At 37.4% G+C, this 16,752-nt stretch overlaps 1 protein-coding gene across 1 annotated transcript in view; it reads right to left on the reverse strand.

Annotated features, from left to right (window-relative positions):
* Positions 1–412: 412 nt before the first annotated feature.
* Positions 413–16,752, reverse strand: part of LOC103903466 (aldehyde oxidase) — a 46,556-nt gene continuing 30,216 nt past the window's right edge. The window contains exons 24-36 of the mRNA XM_009284669.2: positions 16,563–16,649; positions 13,846–14,037; positions 13,317–13,544; positions 12,140–12,235; positions 11,304–11,432; positions 10,735–10,809; positions 8,994–9,046; positions 6,790–6,904; positions 6,092–6,157; positions 5,302–5,490; positions 3,669–3,843; positions 2,234–2,617; positions 413–2,033 (exon numbers count right to left, since the gene is read on the reverse strand). Of these exons, the coding sequence (XP_009282944.1) occupies positions 2,607–2,617; positions 3,669–3,843; positions 5,302–5,490; positions 6,092–6,157; positions 6,790–6,904; positions 8,994–9,046; positions 10,735–10,809; positions 11,304–11,432; positions 12,140–12,235; positions 13,317–13,544; positions 13,846–14,037; positions 16,563–16,649 (1,416 nt within the window). The 3' untranslated portion in view covers positions 413–2,033; positions 2,234–2,606. The remainder of the gene's footprint in view (positions 2,034–2,233; positions 2,618–3,668; positions 3,844–5,301; positions 5,491–6,091; positions 6,158–6,789; positions 6,905–8,993; positions 9,047–10,734; positions 10,810–11,303; positions 11,433–12,139; positions 12,236–13,316; positions 13,545–13,845; positions 14,038–16,562; positions 16,650–16,752) is intronic.

The raw sequence follows: 16,752 nt of genomic DNA on the forward strand, positions 1-16,752 counted from the left end.
GGAATCTTTCTTAATAATAGCTGAGAAATACTGACATGCAGACATGTGATCTGCACTGCAGAAAACAAAGTGCAGGTCTAGAACATGATGCATCCCTGGAGTGCAAACATCTCAGCACTGCAGGTGGGGAGACGTCATTGTCTGCAAGGGCTGGGCCACAATTTTTACAAGATTTGACTTGTCTGGAACTAACCAGCACCTGTGCTGATGCATAGGTACATAGGAGAACCACAGAGAATGCACCTTCTCCCAGTTCAATAGACCTATATGCTCCTTGCTTCAGCATATCCCAGGATTTACCCACATTTTGGGGCTGTTACCGACATATGGGGTTGTGAACCGTCATTAACAAGCTCATGCAGTGAAACTAACAAGATGTTTCAAATCAGAAAAACTAATTATGGCAGCAGCATTCACATTTAATTTGATTTATTGACTTTCTTACAAGATATAAAAGCCAAAGTAATACAAAGAAAGTGAAGAAAAAGAAGCAATAACCCATGGGGCTTCAGCTGCCTAAACCATACTTCTAGTGTCACTTCAGATGATTTGCTATAACCTGCTTGGCTTCCAGTCCTGTGCTCTCCTATGTCTCTGCTGTCTTATGACACCTAAAATGATCTAGACACCTATGTTTAAGCAGCTGAATTTCACCTACTCATAGTGGTTACAGAGACAAACGAATTGAAACAGTAAAGATTTCATATCTCAATAGCCAATGCAAGAACAGTTTAACCTACTAACCTGATTTCTGTCACAGATACAGTATCAACTCATAAAAGGGATGGAAGGCAAGAAGAGAAAATAGTCTGTGGAAAACTGAGGAGCAGTGAAATAATAAAAGCCTGCAGGCTGACATGTCAGACAAATTAAAGTCATTTATTTTCATTACAAATGGCAGCCTTCATGGTTCTGGAGCAATCTGCCCTATGAGTAACTGGAAGATCAATCACCATGCTCAGCAAGGAATAACTGATGCAGAGGTTCACTGAAACCACACACTGAATGTACAAACTACCTATTTTCCCAGTTCTACTTTCCTATCAAAGAACATGCTGCAATTTTTCAGGTCCTACTTTGGGTAACTTCTGTAGATTAACTAAAAAAGTGAAGTGTTTTCTCTGTATTAGGATGTATCCCAGATCAAAGCTCCAAATTCAAATACCATGGAGATTTGTGTATTTGTGTGTGTGTGCATTCAGAACTGAAGTCTCAGCTTTGCACTTCAAGAGGAGGAAAGGCTAAAGTTCTCAGTCAGTTCAATATTGTGGATTCTAATGCTGAAATCTGAATATTGTGGCTGGAGCTTTCATAATATATTAACTTTGATATATTCTATGTATATAATATATAATTGTATGTAATTGTATGTAATGCCACTGCACCCTAGACAGTATCAGATGACCGATCTTTGCAGATCATCTTTTGATCTCATTATGTTCTTTCTATCTTCTTTGTTACAGGAGAGGCCAAGAGTGGAAGAAAGTCCTTAACTGTACTTTCATGGCTCAATATAGTCCTGAGCACAGGATTAAGCACTGCTTAAGAGTCCTTTCCAGAGACAGGTTCATCCAGTCTCCTATTCAAAGCACACTGAACTCCATGTGAGTTTTCCCATTAAGTTCAGAGGCTTTTGGCTTGCTCCATGAGAAAAAGAAAGCTTCTGGTGGAAATTACAACTAAGTGACTCTTCCAACTTTTGGGATAAAATTGATCTCCTATATATGTAGGTCAGCCATAGCAATTTGCCTGGCATAGCAAAAGAAAATCATAACTCTTGTTTCTTGCACATTTTTAACACAGAAATGTCTGTGCCAAAAGAATCTAAAGCAGCTTTACTACAAATCAGAGCATCACTTCTGATCAAAAAGGGACTGAATCCAACAAACAAGGTTCTGATTCTCCAACAGACAAAGATCTCTGCACTCACACTCCACTGCAAGACTCAAATCTAAATTAGAAAATCAGCTGAAGCCATTAAAAAATCATTTACCATATGAAGTTGTTAAGTGTAATAAGTGGCAGTAAGTTACCTAACATACCTTTATACTTCATCCTAACTTTCTTGTCCTGCAGCATTTGAGCTGAGCTGTTCAGCAGATCTTTCTTGCTGAATATATATGCTTCAAATGTAGGAGATGTATTTCCAGCAATTAAATGCAGTAATTTAAGCAAAGTACTGTAATGAATATACAGGATGGAGAATGAAGATAAGGATAGGGCAGTAAGTTACCTAACATACCTTTATACTTCATCCTAACTTTCTTGTCCTGCAGCATTTGAGCTGAGCTGTTCAGCAGATCTTTCTTGCTGAATATATATGCTTCAAATGTAGGAGATGTATTTCCAGCAATTAAATGCAGTAATTTAAGCAAAGTACTGTAATGAATATACAGGATGGAGAATGAAGATAAGGATAGAAGATGTAATGTGCATATTTTTGGTAACTGATTCTATTCTGAAAATGAGAAAATATATTTATCTGTGTGTTGATTAATGTGTATTCGGGCAGTAAATCAGTATTTCATTCCATTCCATTCAGGTCTTGTGCACTCTGGTTTGTCATTCACACAGATAAGGCCCGAGGAGTGGAGGAAGCAGATTCATCATTTGTCATCTAAAAGAACAAGCAAGAAATGAAAAGAGTGACTTGTTAATATTATTTGACTGGCAAGCTCCCAATATTGCCCTTATCAGGTGCCTCCAAGTCACTCAGCAGGGTATTCTACAGGAGATGATACCTGCAGAAGATGGCTAGAAGGAAGGTCAGTGATAACTGGGGTCAAGGCCAAACAGGGATGGAGAAGCATGGTCTCTGCACTGGTGGACCTCACCTCCTGCAAGCTCCTGTGATGAGAGTAAGCCCACAAACCTATTGATTTGGGGGCCAATGATGCCCCACCATGAGCACGCAAACACTATGGGAGTAATCCGTGAGTGAGAGCTCAAGAGTTTCCATAGCAGAGCCTCAGAGGTTCAAGGCACAGTATGGATTTATATGCTGGCAAGGGTGTTGCTTCACAGATGTTGTAGGCTAAACAAAAACTTACACAGAAAAAGAATTGTAATAGCAGTGGGAACATGACTACAGTGAACAGTTGCAGAAAACATAGAATATAAAGGATCAGCATTATAAGAAGTGTATTGCCTCATTTGTTTTTCTTCTGTACCCTTTTGTTAGCTCTGAGTTAATTATTTTTCTCCCAAAGAGTACTGGGCATAGCAAGGAATACCAGAATAAGGTGACAGTGCCAGAGTGCAAGTCAGTGGGGGAAAGCACCTGGAAGGAGACTGAAGATGTTTGGAGGTTGATCCATTTCATGTCAGTAAGAGGAGATATTTAATCCTCTATGGGATTTGACACACAGAAGAAAGGAGGAGGCTTCAGGGAAAGAAGGGATTGTAAAAATTATGTAAATTTCAAAGAAAAAAAAAAGATTATACAAAATCAGGGAAATTCCAATACAATGCTTGAATGGCATTTGTTGGAATAACTTGTGTGAGTGAGAGCTGTTACCAGACATTTCAATTACAAGGAGCCATATGATATTGCTGTATATAAAGCATGAGCAATTGGAGACATCATTAGGCACCCCACTGTTCAAGGGTGCCAAAAGCAGTATGTATTTCTACCCAGAGATACTTAAACAGACCCTTCCCCTACCTACCTATTACCATCTCAGTAAAGTCATCTGCACAGCCTGCCCGTATTTGTTCAGCAGTCAAAGGGCTGTTCAGTGCAAAGGTCTTTTTCAGTCCTCTTTCATTCCTCACACTAGTCACTGCATGTCTCAAAGCAAAGAACACAGAGCATCCCAAGAAAAGTCCTGCCTCACCTATCCCCTGAAAAAGAAAAAAAAAAAGGAAGTCAAGTAGGTGTAGGTTTTGAGCAAATGAGAGAAGAATACATGCCATATCAACATCAACCTAAAAGCTTAAAAGTCAGTGACTCAAAAAGGGTTTTGTCCTTCAGTAAGGAAGTTTATTTCAGATTTAGTGGAAGCAAGCTTAGATCACACCAAGTGTTCTGATGGTAGCTGCTTCCAGGGAGCTGAAAAGGTTGATTTCAAATATTGGCTATTGATTTTAGAATCTTTTTGGCTCATTGCTAAACTGAAATTTAGAATAACCGGCAGATAAAATTAAAACAATCCAAACACAGGTACAGATACAACTACGAAACAAAGCCTGAACTCATGATAATTCCCTGCAGACAAACGCCACTGACCTCAGTGGGCTTGACATCTTCTCACTGGTTCTGACATAAGATTCACATTTGTTCCTTATCTCAAAGATAGGTCATATCCACCCTTATACCATGGTTCTCTCAGTGCTGTGGTACTGAACATTTTAGTTTGGACTGGATTGGGATATTGCAATTGAATCTTACTTATCTCCTTGGTAAAATCTGAGAACCAAATGTCTTCCCCAAACATGGTGCATGAACACAGAATCACACCTTCTTACAGTGAATTTTAAGGTTAATTATAGGAGATAAGTTCACAGAAAAGGATAAAAGCTCTGTTTGAAGAGGGATATTAGTATCAGCTCTCTAGATCAGCTCCAAATCAACTATGTAAGTACTTCACCTAGATGATTTTTTTTTCAAATACTTTTCTAATTATGTATTACTGAGACAGCTTTAAATAATTTTAAAGGACCTATTTGTTCTTTAATAACTTTCACCATAAAATATGCTTTTCCCTCCTGTCACACTGTTTTATTTTACTGTATTCTAAAAGCATACCTAATACTTGAAACAGCTGGAAATTTGCACAGCTACCTTCATCTTGATTTACCATTATTACTTATATGCAACTGGCCAGAATATTTGCTGGTGTAAATTGAAGCAATAATTATACCAACTGAATACTTGAGCCAATCTCTCATATAAATACACACGTACAGTCCTATTTCTTATTGCATAACAACCGTAAGTAAGCTGCACGCTCTCATCGTCATTATGATTTCTCCATCAATTTCTTTGGTATTTTTATTCTAACCCTTCAGTTTATCACCACATTTTAAAAGTATGGTTTTAAATTCATCTTGCAGCTTCTGTGTATGGTCTGTTAACGAAAACCTAAAATTACTACTTGCCAACCGTGAAAGATATGCAGCAATATCCTGCATTATATCTTTTCATACTAGTTTCCCTGATGTTGTAAATAAAACAATTTTATGGTCACTTGTTTGAAATGCTAAAGAAGAGGAACTGAAAACTTATATATGTTTTATATCAGAGTAATTTCTCTGTTTGTCCTGGAATCTAAGAATTAGGCCCTGTGATGGTTTGCTTACCTTGGATGCATAGATGGCATAAGGATTTTGGGAAGCTGACAGCAGGGAAACACTAAACTGTTCTGGAATATCACAAACAGCAGGGATCTTATACTGATCTGGACCCCGAGTATAGAGGACTCCTTCTGGAGAGTACTTTAATTCCTCCATTGTGTACAGTCCAACACCTTGAACAAAGGCACCTTCAATCTTTAAATAAGAAAAGAAATAGCATTTATGTTCTCATGTTTGGTAAAATGGGTAAAACTCTGGCAAGAACTGATTTGTATCACTAGCTGTTAGAAGACCATTTTCTTTCCTGTTTGCCTAACGGGATTCCTCAACATTTTGGGGCTACTGTGATGGGAAAAGCTTTCACACTCCTCTCTCACACCAGGCGGAGACAAATGTTTTCGTGATAAAGTGATGAGATCTGTGGACCAGCCTGCAATGAAGAAAGGTGTTTCCCTGCTATCAAGTGGGTAAGGCAGGTCAAACAACAGGAGAATCTGGAGACCGTAGATCACAAACAGGATTTAAGTCCAGCAGATAGTGGGCATATATACATACATACAGGAAGTACTACAGGTTGACACCATGGGTAAAATTCAAGCTTCATTGACATCTACAAAGCTCTCACACTGACTCAAATGGGGCAAGTCTACAAGTAAAAGACCTTCTAATATGTTCTATGACTTATAACATTATCTGGTAAGAAATTAACGTTTTCTGAATTAATGAGGTAATCTTCACTTCAGATAAGGCTATCAGTGTAATAGAAATAAGACAGCAGGAAATTCTTGGCACATACCTGTCCTATATCCACAGCTGGGTTTATGCTACGTCCAATGTCCATAACAATGTCTGTTCTGAGGTTCTGTCAATAAAATTCAAATGGATATTATTGAGAGAGATGCACGGAGTGGAGGCATTAGAACATAATGTGTGTTAGAGTTGGTATTCAGTGGCATAATATATGCTAAGACAGAGGCCCCTCCATGTACACAATTTCAAAGTAATTTCCAATACCCCATTACAAGCAAAACGGGCTTGTCTCAACTTTAACAGACGTTTAGCCAGACACAGCCCTGCCAGATTTTTCCCATTGCACAAGGAAATCCCCACATAAATAAGTACAGATAGAGGGCACACAATCAGCAGTCTATGACATTTAGCTGTCTAGATGGTCAAAAGCCTGGAAATAGAATATTTAGCTCTGCTGCAATTTGTTTGCTGGCAAACAGGGAGAGAACAAGCAAAGAGCATGTCAGATGTCTGCCATAACCCAAAAGGTGAACCCATATGACATTAATACAGATGTGCCAAAAGCTGGTTAACACTGCACAGCTTTCATTCTGCTCCACCTGTAATTTGCATTTACACTGTTGATATATTTACTATCATGTAAAGACAGGTGACTTTAATGCAAAACCTGAATGGTTGTTGGAGCATCCAGTGATACAAACAAACGACATTATTTACAAAACTTCCATGACACTCAGTTATTACCTTGTGATCTCCTGTTAGACAGTTAATTTCAACCTCTGAACAAGCAGCTCCATAAAGAAAATATGTGAATGGCTGTCCTTCCCCCCTCTCCCAATCCATGTTTTCATTGTAACCTCTGATGGAAGAAACAAAGTCCACAAGAAGAAAATTAATGAATGTTTGCATCATAACAAAGCAGATGAGCACATGAAAGTTTGAAACTAAATCAAGTGAAATCTTAAATAACAGGTCAGAACCCCAAGAGTTAAGTTCCATGAAATCCCACAGAGCACTAGTAGTTTAGGTTTGATAGAGCTGGTATTTATATAAAATTTAGCAGACAAGCAAGCTATTTCAGTTCAGGAGAGTCTATAACCAGCATAATCCCAGAAATATACTAATAAAGACACGGTAATCAAGTACAGAATACAAATTTAAGGTAGTGGTTGCTGAGTTAAGAGCACATAAGGGAATTCAGAAAAAGGGAGGAAAACTGGTCAGGACCTATGAAAGAATAATTTACAAGAGATAAATGAAAGAGTTAAAATTACAGTTAAACTGCCTACAGAATGAGTGAGAGGGTTAAAACAGGAATATTGAAATAAAGGTGTAATTACTTAGAAGGGAGTGGGACTAACTGAGGAGACTATAGTAGTCGGGATTGATGGGGTAAATTCAGTGGACATGAGGACAGTGAAATGCGGTATCTCCCAACCACGTGAGCTATGTGACCAAGGCATATTTTCTGACCATATATGATTGAAATGTCTTTGTTGAAGCATATTTAAAATTATACCCTATAAAACAATTGTAGTATAATTCAGAGCATTGAACCGTGCATTGGAAAAGGGATACACAAAATCCACATATCCAACTTCTCACATCCCATCTACCTCAGCTGGCTTTGAGATTCTTGGATGTGGAGAATATGATTGGAACTAGAACTAGATCAATACAGGATTTGAGGCTCAGGGATCTGCAGATGTTTTTGGACACCATTACATGTCTATAGCAAAGTATGACTGTTGCTCATTGCTTTGGAGATATCAACATTCCTAAAGGGCTGCATAAGCAGAAAACATACTTGAACAGACATAACAGTAGGAAGAGACATTTTGTTTGGGCTTTTCTTGGTGTTTTAAATAAGTATGGGTTTGTAAAGTGCCTCTTCAACTTACTCCAGACTGCCTGAATACCTGAAAAGTTGCTATTGATAAGTAGGTAAATACAGGTGGAGGGAGAGAAGAGATAAGGCACAGCAGGCTAAGAAAGAAGCTTTGCTTTGAATCCCACCTGAGTTATAGCACAGGAATTTTTTCTTTCTGGTTCTTTATAAACACTGTGAAAGAATTCAGAGAAAAAGGACCACAAGACTGCACTGAGAGAGAGCAATGGGAATTGTGTTTAAGATCACTGTGTCCTACAATAGTATGCTATTGTGAATAAATCCATATCTAAGAGTATATATGGTGGGAATTTTCTGAGGCTCCAGAAGCAAAGAGGTCAAAACAATGACTCCAAAACTAGGGTCAGTGAGCAACCCCACTTCTCATGTGAGCACTAAGTCTTCCCCTAGCTTTCAATTAGTGCTGAATCATGGCATCTGATTCCTGAGTTAGTTTAAAAAAAAAAATTACCATGAGCTTTCTCTTAAACTCAACCAGACGTTTTAAATTCTCCTTCCTCGAAAAAGAAATAACCTTAAGATTCAGATCTAGAATTAAATGGTCCTAATTTTCCACAAGTGCACCTGGTTGCTAATTACAGGTGTGTGCTGGATAAATATTCTAATGCTGCCACTCATTCTTCCGGTCATGCCACTCAGTGTGATCATGTTTGTGGGTAAAAGTGTAAATAATTTGTAGTACAACAATATTTATAGCTTATAGCAATACAGCCTCCAGTAAATAAACTATATCCCACTTTGCACACCTACTGTTACGGGCAGCAGTCACTTTCTTGATTCTTTATGGTTTGCTAATGGCCGAATCATAGAGCAAAGATGGAACGAAATATTATTTTGATACTTTCTAGAGAGTCCACACAGGACTAGGCATAAATTAGCATTTAAACTTTATACTCCAACCCCCCATATATCAAAGAATTACATAAAACATAAGCTGAGCCATTAGAAAGAACTATTGGACAGGATCTTCTATTCACGGCATCTTCAGAAATCAGTCCTGGTCTAACCTATGCATTTTTAAGGAACAAAAATATATTACCTAAAGTAGCCAGTAGCTGAAAGACTCACACTCTGTTCAAAAGCTTCTTTAATCTGTAGAAAATAGCAGTGTTTGTGGTAAACCAAGGAAGGAGTCAGAAAGGAACACAGCATACATATATTTACTTAATTTACATATATTTACTTATTTACATATATTTCCTTAAAAACCAAACTGTAACAAATTGTAAAGACAGGAAGACCAGCTGAGCTAAGCCTGTTTAGCTGCACATGGGGCCTAATACTGTAGAACTAAATGCCCTTTTGACGAGCAACCTGAATTCTTTTGGCAATACAATAAGAAATAGACCTGTCAACAGTGGTGTTCTTGCAGAATCTTTATTACTGGTAATGCCATAGTCAGAAAGGGCCCTGCTCAATTTTTCTGCTCAAGTTCAATAGAAATGTATCCCTCTGTCAATTGAACCGATCTGGTTGATAAGTCACTGAGATAAAAGATCTGCATGACCTATTAGCACAAAAATGACAGTTGACAAGAGAAATGCTCTTTGCAGTGTTCTTCTGCCAGTGGTAAAAATGACAGTATGAGGTCCTAAATCTATTCCCTTTCAGTGATTCTCATGTTAGATTTAGTCAGTTTACAAGTCAAGAATTTTTTTTTTTTTATTTTAATTAATCATAATTTACCGACTTTGCAAGACACAAAATTACTTCTCTGCATATATTAGCAGAAATGGCTGACCTAAGAAAGAATGTTAATATTTTGGGTGTGTCTGAATTATCCAAATTAATCTGGCATCTATTAGAGGAGAAGTGGATTTTATCTTTGCATACATAGCTGTCAGTTATCAAGCTACCACATGTATTTCAACATTATTTGCTATTGCTAGGAATTACTACTGCCAAGAAAGTGTTTACATTTTCGCAGTTAGTTATTATAGTACTTAATCACTTGAGAAGAAACACCCTAGTGTACTGGATCTGTAAATGCCTCAAGGCAGGGATTGTCCTTTTCGTTAGGCTGTAGATAACAAGCAATACTGGATAAGAAGACATGACAAACAGGTTTTCTTTTAACATCTCAATACATAGCACTAGATTCCTAGCCATATCTTCATAAAAATAGTCGATATTATAGCAGAAAGCTTTTAGTTAAGAAAATTCAGTTTCTAGCCCTAAAATTCTAGTCCAGTTCCAAGTCGGCACCAGACAGGGGCCATTTCTATAAATAGCACTACTTCTGTACTACTCTACTGCAAATGTAACTAATGTTACAACTAATTACATATTAGAGCAATGGGAGCAAGGATTCCTGCTACCTTTTTTGCAGTTCTGTAATGTACTGCATATGGGAGAGAGATGGAAGGAAGAGGTTGAGAAGGCTTCTCTTTATTGATTTGATAAAAATAAAGAACAGCCATGTAGGAAAACTGACACTGTACACATATACCCCGACAATCTTTTGGCAACAGCTTGTCTGAGGGTAAGCTGGGCTGGGTTATGTTATTGCACAAGCTGATATTTTTTGTATATTAAAGACTTCTTTGCTTCCAAATGTGACTACACAGATAGCTTCCCCTCCTTTCCAACTAGATATGATCTGGGGATTGTTTCCCACATATCTAAACCAAGCACCTACAGCCCATCTTTCTGTGAAATAACCTGTTTCTGCAGTTTTTAAATTTAGGATTATTAGGCTGAGCAGACTGATAGACTACAATACATATATCACAGTTTCTGCAAGCACACAAAACACATTTAGTAGGATTCACATGTCTGACCCAATCATTCCAGGTCCCTTTTGGATTCTTGTTGATGATAGGCTGCAGGCGTTTCAGAAGAGTTTGGCAAGCATCCTGGTGAAAAGTCAGGAGAATATAACACAAAATTAACAGATATGTTTGCTACTATTCAAGATATGTTCTAGTTAGTACTAGAGTCAGGAATATAACACAAAATTAACAACAGATATGTTTGGTACTATTCAAGATATGTTCTAGTTAGTACTTAATTAGTATATGCTTTATTGTCATCTTGGTTTGAAAAGTATGGTACTAGGTGTCATTTTAACTGCATAGACACAAACCTTATAAAGGATTAAGTTTCAAGGGCTGGAATCTGCATGAATCAGTAGGTTTAGAACAGGAACAGGATACAAGATTTGTATGGGACTGGTTAGTTTGTTAGATGAAACAAGGATTTTATCAAACATAAGCCTTTTAGGGAAAGCTCAGATCATATTCTGAAAACTCATAAGCACCATTACTGAGAAACTGTCAACAGGTCATGTTTCTTCTTGGCAATCTCCTGGGGGATAGGGTGTTTTGTTAAGCTAAATACTACTCTTTACCTTCACAGCCATGCCATTGACATCTGTCCCTGCAGATCCTGCTGAGGCACACGCATTAGGAACAGTTGTTGTGCTTGTTTCACAGAAATGAATACATGACATGGGGATGTTCAATTCCCGACTAGCAACCTGTTTCAGGAAGAACAACATATCCTTCTCTGTTTTAAAAACATTCTAAACAGTCCAACAGTTCCCCAGTACTTGCTAGAAGTCAGTGATACCAGGAAAGATAAATTTTTAGGAAGTCCTATTCCAACCTCCAGCTGAAATCATTCTGCCCAGTTTGTCAGTACAAAGAAACAGAAAAGAAGGGCAATGTTTTAGCTGTACTCAAACTCCGGATTGAAACTCTGTAGTCCAACATTTGGTTCCTGATTTTGCTGCTTATATCCTGTATGACTTAGGGCAAATTATGCAGGCCCAGATCCCAAGCTTTCATTGACTTGATAAATCTCTTTACAGATCTGTCTCTCAATTATCCATTAAGAAAATATGATCATAAAAATATTGTCTGGACTGTATACTAATCTGAATACTGTCTTTTTTCCCCATGGGTTTTATGGGATCAGCCCCCAAAAAATCTTATTTCTAATAAGCCTCTTCACATACCATTGGAAGAATAAAATCCAAACAATCTGTTTTTTCTTCCTGCTGTCTCTATGACTCTTAATGAAGGCATCTTTGCTTTCTAACTCTACCAATGCAAAGAAGTAGTAGCTATGCTGATAAAGAAACTGTCCTACTGGTACACTAACTAATCAAAAAGAAAACCTGCACACTGTTTATCTGCATGACAGATAAAGCACAAGGTAATATTTGTTTGGATCATTTGTTACCTGGATCATTTTTGTATGAATACCCTGCCCCATTTCAATGCCACCATGTGTCAGAAGCACAGACCCATCAGTATAAATATGAACCAGAGCAGCAGCCTAAAAAAGAAAAACAAAATCAGGATTAGACTAGTGAGAAATGTGTTGTATACGGTGATGAATTGATGAATCAAAAAAGACAGACGCAGTTTTGAAGTGTATTTCAATTTATCTGTTTAATGCTTTTGAATAGAAGGCAAAATTTGGAATGCTAGTCCCTGCTCTTAATAATGTCTATAATGAACTTCAGAAGAAAAAGATACAAAACTTTGGAGGTCTGCTTTTTCTGTTGCTAGATCCTGAAACAAATCTACACCTGGCAACAGTATCTCAATGGTTAAAAAAGAAGCTGGAGGACCTCCCTCACTAGCGGCCGAACATGCAAATTGCTGCAAGTTCCATTTTCTCTCTCCTTAATGTTTGAGAGCCTTTGGACACAGGTTTTTCAACCGCATGGGTTGGGCAGGCTGTCAGTATTGGACACAGCAGGAAGGTTCTGAATGAGATTTTCCTCCTGGACTCAGTTGGAAGTAGCACTGTAGACTACAAAGACCCTGTGACTTTACTCTTGAACAGAGACAGCCAGTATGATACGATACAAGTCAGTCAATTAATTTTCAATTGATAAAATGCTGTCTATTCCAGAAGCACTGGACACCTACATTAAACAAAATACAAAGACCAAAAATATTACTGTCCTCCTTTCCTTCCTTAAACTTAGTCTTTGATGACATCAAAGGGTTAAGTCTTTAAGAACAGCATCCCATAGTACCCCCATGGTCAGAAAGAGTAAGCTCAGAGCTATTGCTAGAATGGATAACTTATCCAATGAACACTTTGCCATCAGTGTTCAAAAATTTTTCATAAAAATGCTCAACTCATCTATACCAATACCGCGTCACAAGAGATGGGACTGGCCTTTAAGTAGGCAGGGTCCAAGCTGCCTGGGTCCTGAAAACCAAACAACTTTGATCTCAGCTTGAAGAGCACTAGAAGCTAGCGTAGCCTTCAGGGAACAACCATTAGGAGGATGACAGTTTTGCAGAAGTTGAAAGATAACACATTTTGTATCCGAAGGTAGAGTAACTGTAATCTTCTATGGATAAAAAGCTTAGCTCACTTATTCTTTAAAGAAACTAACCTGAGAAAGATAACGTGTGCCTAGTCCAAATGGAAACTTCATTGGTACAATGGCAATCCCTTTTTTCTTCCAGTAATTTTGTTTGTTAAATTCATTGACAGCTGTTTTTCTACTGTGGTATGCAGATTTCTCCATACATTCATTCCAACACCGTATTAAGTTTTGTGGATCAAGCTTTTGTTTGAAGTGTGTCTGCTTGTCCTCCTTATACATATTTATTTCCCTAATCTGAAATAATAAAATTAACAGCTATTACACAATCCTGTTAAAGGCAGACTGACCATTTGGGGGGACTAGTAGACAACAAGAAGATTACCATAAGTTTTGTGAACAATTACCAGTTTGGTTCAGTTTGTAAAAGCATGCTATTCATTCAACAACCAGACATTGATTAAAAAAAAAGAATTTTAGCACAAATTATGTTTGACCTATAAAAGATCTGTTCAAACAGTTGAGCTAATCTAAAGGGTTTTAACTTTCCAACTGCATACACTTCATTTCAGGAGAGAAGATGTCTTCATTTCGTCACCTTTTCTGGTGATAAACCAGTTTTATCTGCAACTCCTGTTATCCAAGTTTCTGTCACCAGTGCTGACTGGGGAAAGCCAAACCCTCGGAACGCTGTGTTTGATGGCAAGTTTGTTTTGCAGGCATAAGCCCAGCATCTCAAGTTGGGAAACTTGTATGCATTGTCCATTTTTAATAAGGATACTTCTGCTACCTGAGGTAGGGGACAAACGGGTATAGTTAAAAGTCAGAACAGTGCTGCTTCAAATTCACACTTAAATCTTCCTCATCCCATATAAAGGCCTTAACTTGAGACAATTAGCTTTAAAATTGGGTTTCTGTTAATCACTGGTAGTAAGATTACTCTTATGCACACATACAGGCTTTACTTATACATTTCTCATGCAGCATATTAGTTTTTAGTTCTTTTTTGATATTCACAGAACACAGCTGATGTTACTAGTACTTGAGTGCTGGTCAGTAGTTAAGGATGTAACAGATACTTCATTTTGCGATTGATTTTGCTCCTACTTCGATATCAAAAGCCACACACAACTAAAAATAGGCAGATTAGATTTAAAGCAATAGAAGCTATGAAAGGAACTGATGAAAGCATTCAGAATTATCATGTCCTATGGAAATTCAGTTAAGGTTTAGTTCCACCAGAAAGCAATGTACTGCAGTCTACAGTGTCTTCTGGTTCTTACATTTTTCTTTTAGAGATTTCACATGACAAACACAAAAACACAAGAAAAGGAAAATCCCATATTAGATACCTCAAATTAGGCTCTAGGAGTCAGTATGACAATAAATAAATAAGTTAAAAAATGTTTTGATGCCTCATGAAGAGGCCACTGGCTCTCTTCAGTGTTAAGTAGATTTCTCAGAATAGCAAATTTAAGCCTGTATTCCTACTGTTCCCAATGAGCTTTAAACAATAAACTTCAAAACATTTCTGCATAGAAACAACTGAAGATAGTTTTGCTGTAATAACTATGCATATGAATAATGTCATATAATGCTACCTTTTCACTTAGGAATTAAGTTGAAATGTTAAAAATTTTTTTTTGGGAAAAAAAAAAAAAAAAAGAGGCATATTTTGGGTTTTTTTTATTATGACCACAACTTTTATGGACTTCAGAGAAAGTATGTGTATGAAGCCTATCAGTCTTAAGAGGGTTATTCATAAATCAGAGTGAATACAATGTATTGTTATAATACAACCCTTAGCTAAGCCGAAGTTTCTTCCCAGAAATGTCTGTTCTAATCTTGATGCAATCACAGAGAGTTAAAACATATTACTATTTTTTTTATTATGACCACAACTTTTATGGACTTCAGAGAAAGTATGTGTATGAAGCCTATCAGTCTTAAGAGGGTTATTCATAAATCAGAGTGAATACAATGTATTGTTATAATACAACCCTTAGCTAAGCCGAAGTTTCTTCCCAGAAATGTCTGTTCTAATCTTGATGCAATCACAGAGAGTTAAAACATATTACTAATTGTTGACTGAACAATAACTAAGTTAAGCATAGATTACTGGTATTCAACTGCCATGCTGGAAGACCAGTCTTTATTACGATGAGCATCGAGCATCAAGCATCTTGGATCTCTCTAGGGTTAGGCTCCCATAGAATAAGGTCCTCTCTAAAGAAAGAATAAATCCCAAAATACTGTCTTGGGAATACACAGATAAGTCACACTGGCCCAGAAAAAAAACCGGACTGCAAATCTGGTAAAGCTTATAATTTTATTTCCAATAAACCTATTTCTCCTTTTAAAAGTGTTGAATTATTAATGCTATACTAATAGAATCAAATGGAATCACACAGCTAGACCACTGCTTATTGATTTAATTAATTAGGGAGTGATGTTAGAGAGTTAGGCGGTTATCACGTGCTATTCCAGCTGCAGCTGAGTTGGGTGGAAAGGTTACTCGGTTATCACTGCCTCCAATTCTAGGTCCACCAGCTTCACTGTATCATTGTAGAATTTCTTCTTAAGATGGTTCTGACATGTGATCTTCATTAATGTACATGATTTTAATAATGGATTTTTTTTTCTAACCCAGGTTATTTTTCAGAACCAGGTTAGGCAGCAATAGCATGCGCAGTTACACTGACAGATTTCAGAGTGCAGAAGATACCCATAGGTGGGGCAATGACAAGCAGATAAGGGGTAGTAACCTCAACAGACATTTGTTAGAGCTAGAATAGCCTATGCAAACACAAATAGCTAGTGACTGATATTAACGCAAGCAACATTTTATACTTTACAGACCTATAAGTGAGGAACTGAGGTATACAGCCCAACAAATGCAGATCCAGTACAGAAACGCATAGGAGATAGTAACAGGACAACTATCACTATGAATTTTCTGAAGGCTAAGAAAGGTCTTCCTAGCCTTGTAGACATAAAACTTTAGGCAGGCATAAATGCAGGTACTATGTATTTTAAAAGGAATACATTGTTAATTGACATGTTTATAATGGGAAAATAAGCCTGAGAAACCATTCATGAAGTGAACAAGTAGGAAAATATCAAAAAGTAGTAGTGTTTCACTGAACTGAATAAGGAAAGGTTAAACTACTAGGTGTAGATTTTCCAGCAACCCACAGTCCCTACATCAGCAGGCTATATGATTAACAATACATGTGCAAGGGAATTTGGCCTTCATAATTTTCCAGATGATGATTCCTCCATGTTATATGATTTGTCAGCTTATAAAAGCCTTACCAGGACAGATTCATCAGGGGTGCATCCTCCATTAATGTAGTATTTGGCATCCACAGCTATGATCCTACCATTATTCATGAAGCCAACCTAGAAGGATCAAAAATAACTTATTTAGATTTTGGCACTCATTCATTTCTTCAGTGCTTGTATATTTTGAAAATGAATGTAACCCACACAATTAGGGTCATAC

Source organism: Aptenodytes forsteri, unplaced genomic scaffold (genome assembly GCF_000699145.1).
Source record: "Aptenodytes forsteri isolate BGI_AS27 unplaced genomic scaffold, ASM69914v1 Scaffold183, whole genome shotgun sequence".
Lineage (NCBI taxonomy): Eukaryota > Metazoa > Chordata > Aves > Sphenisciformes > Spheniscidae > Aptenodytes > Aptenodytes forsteri.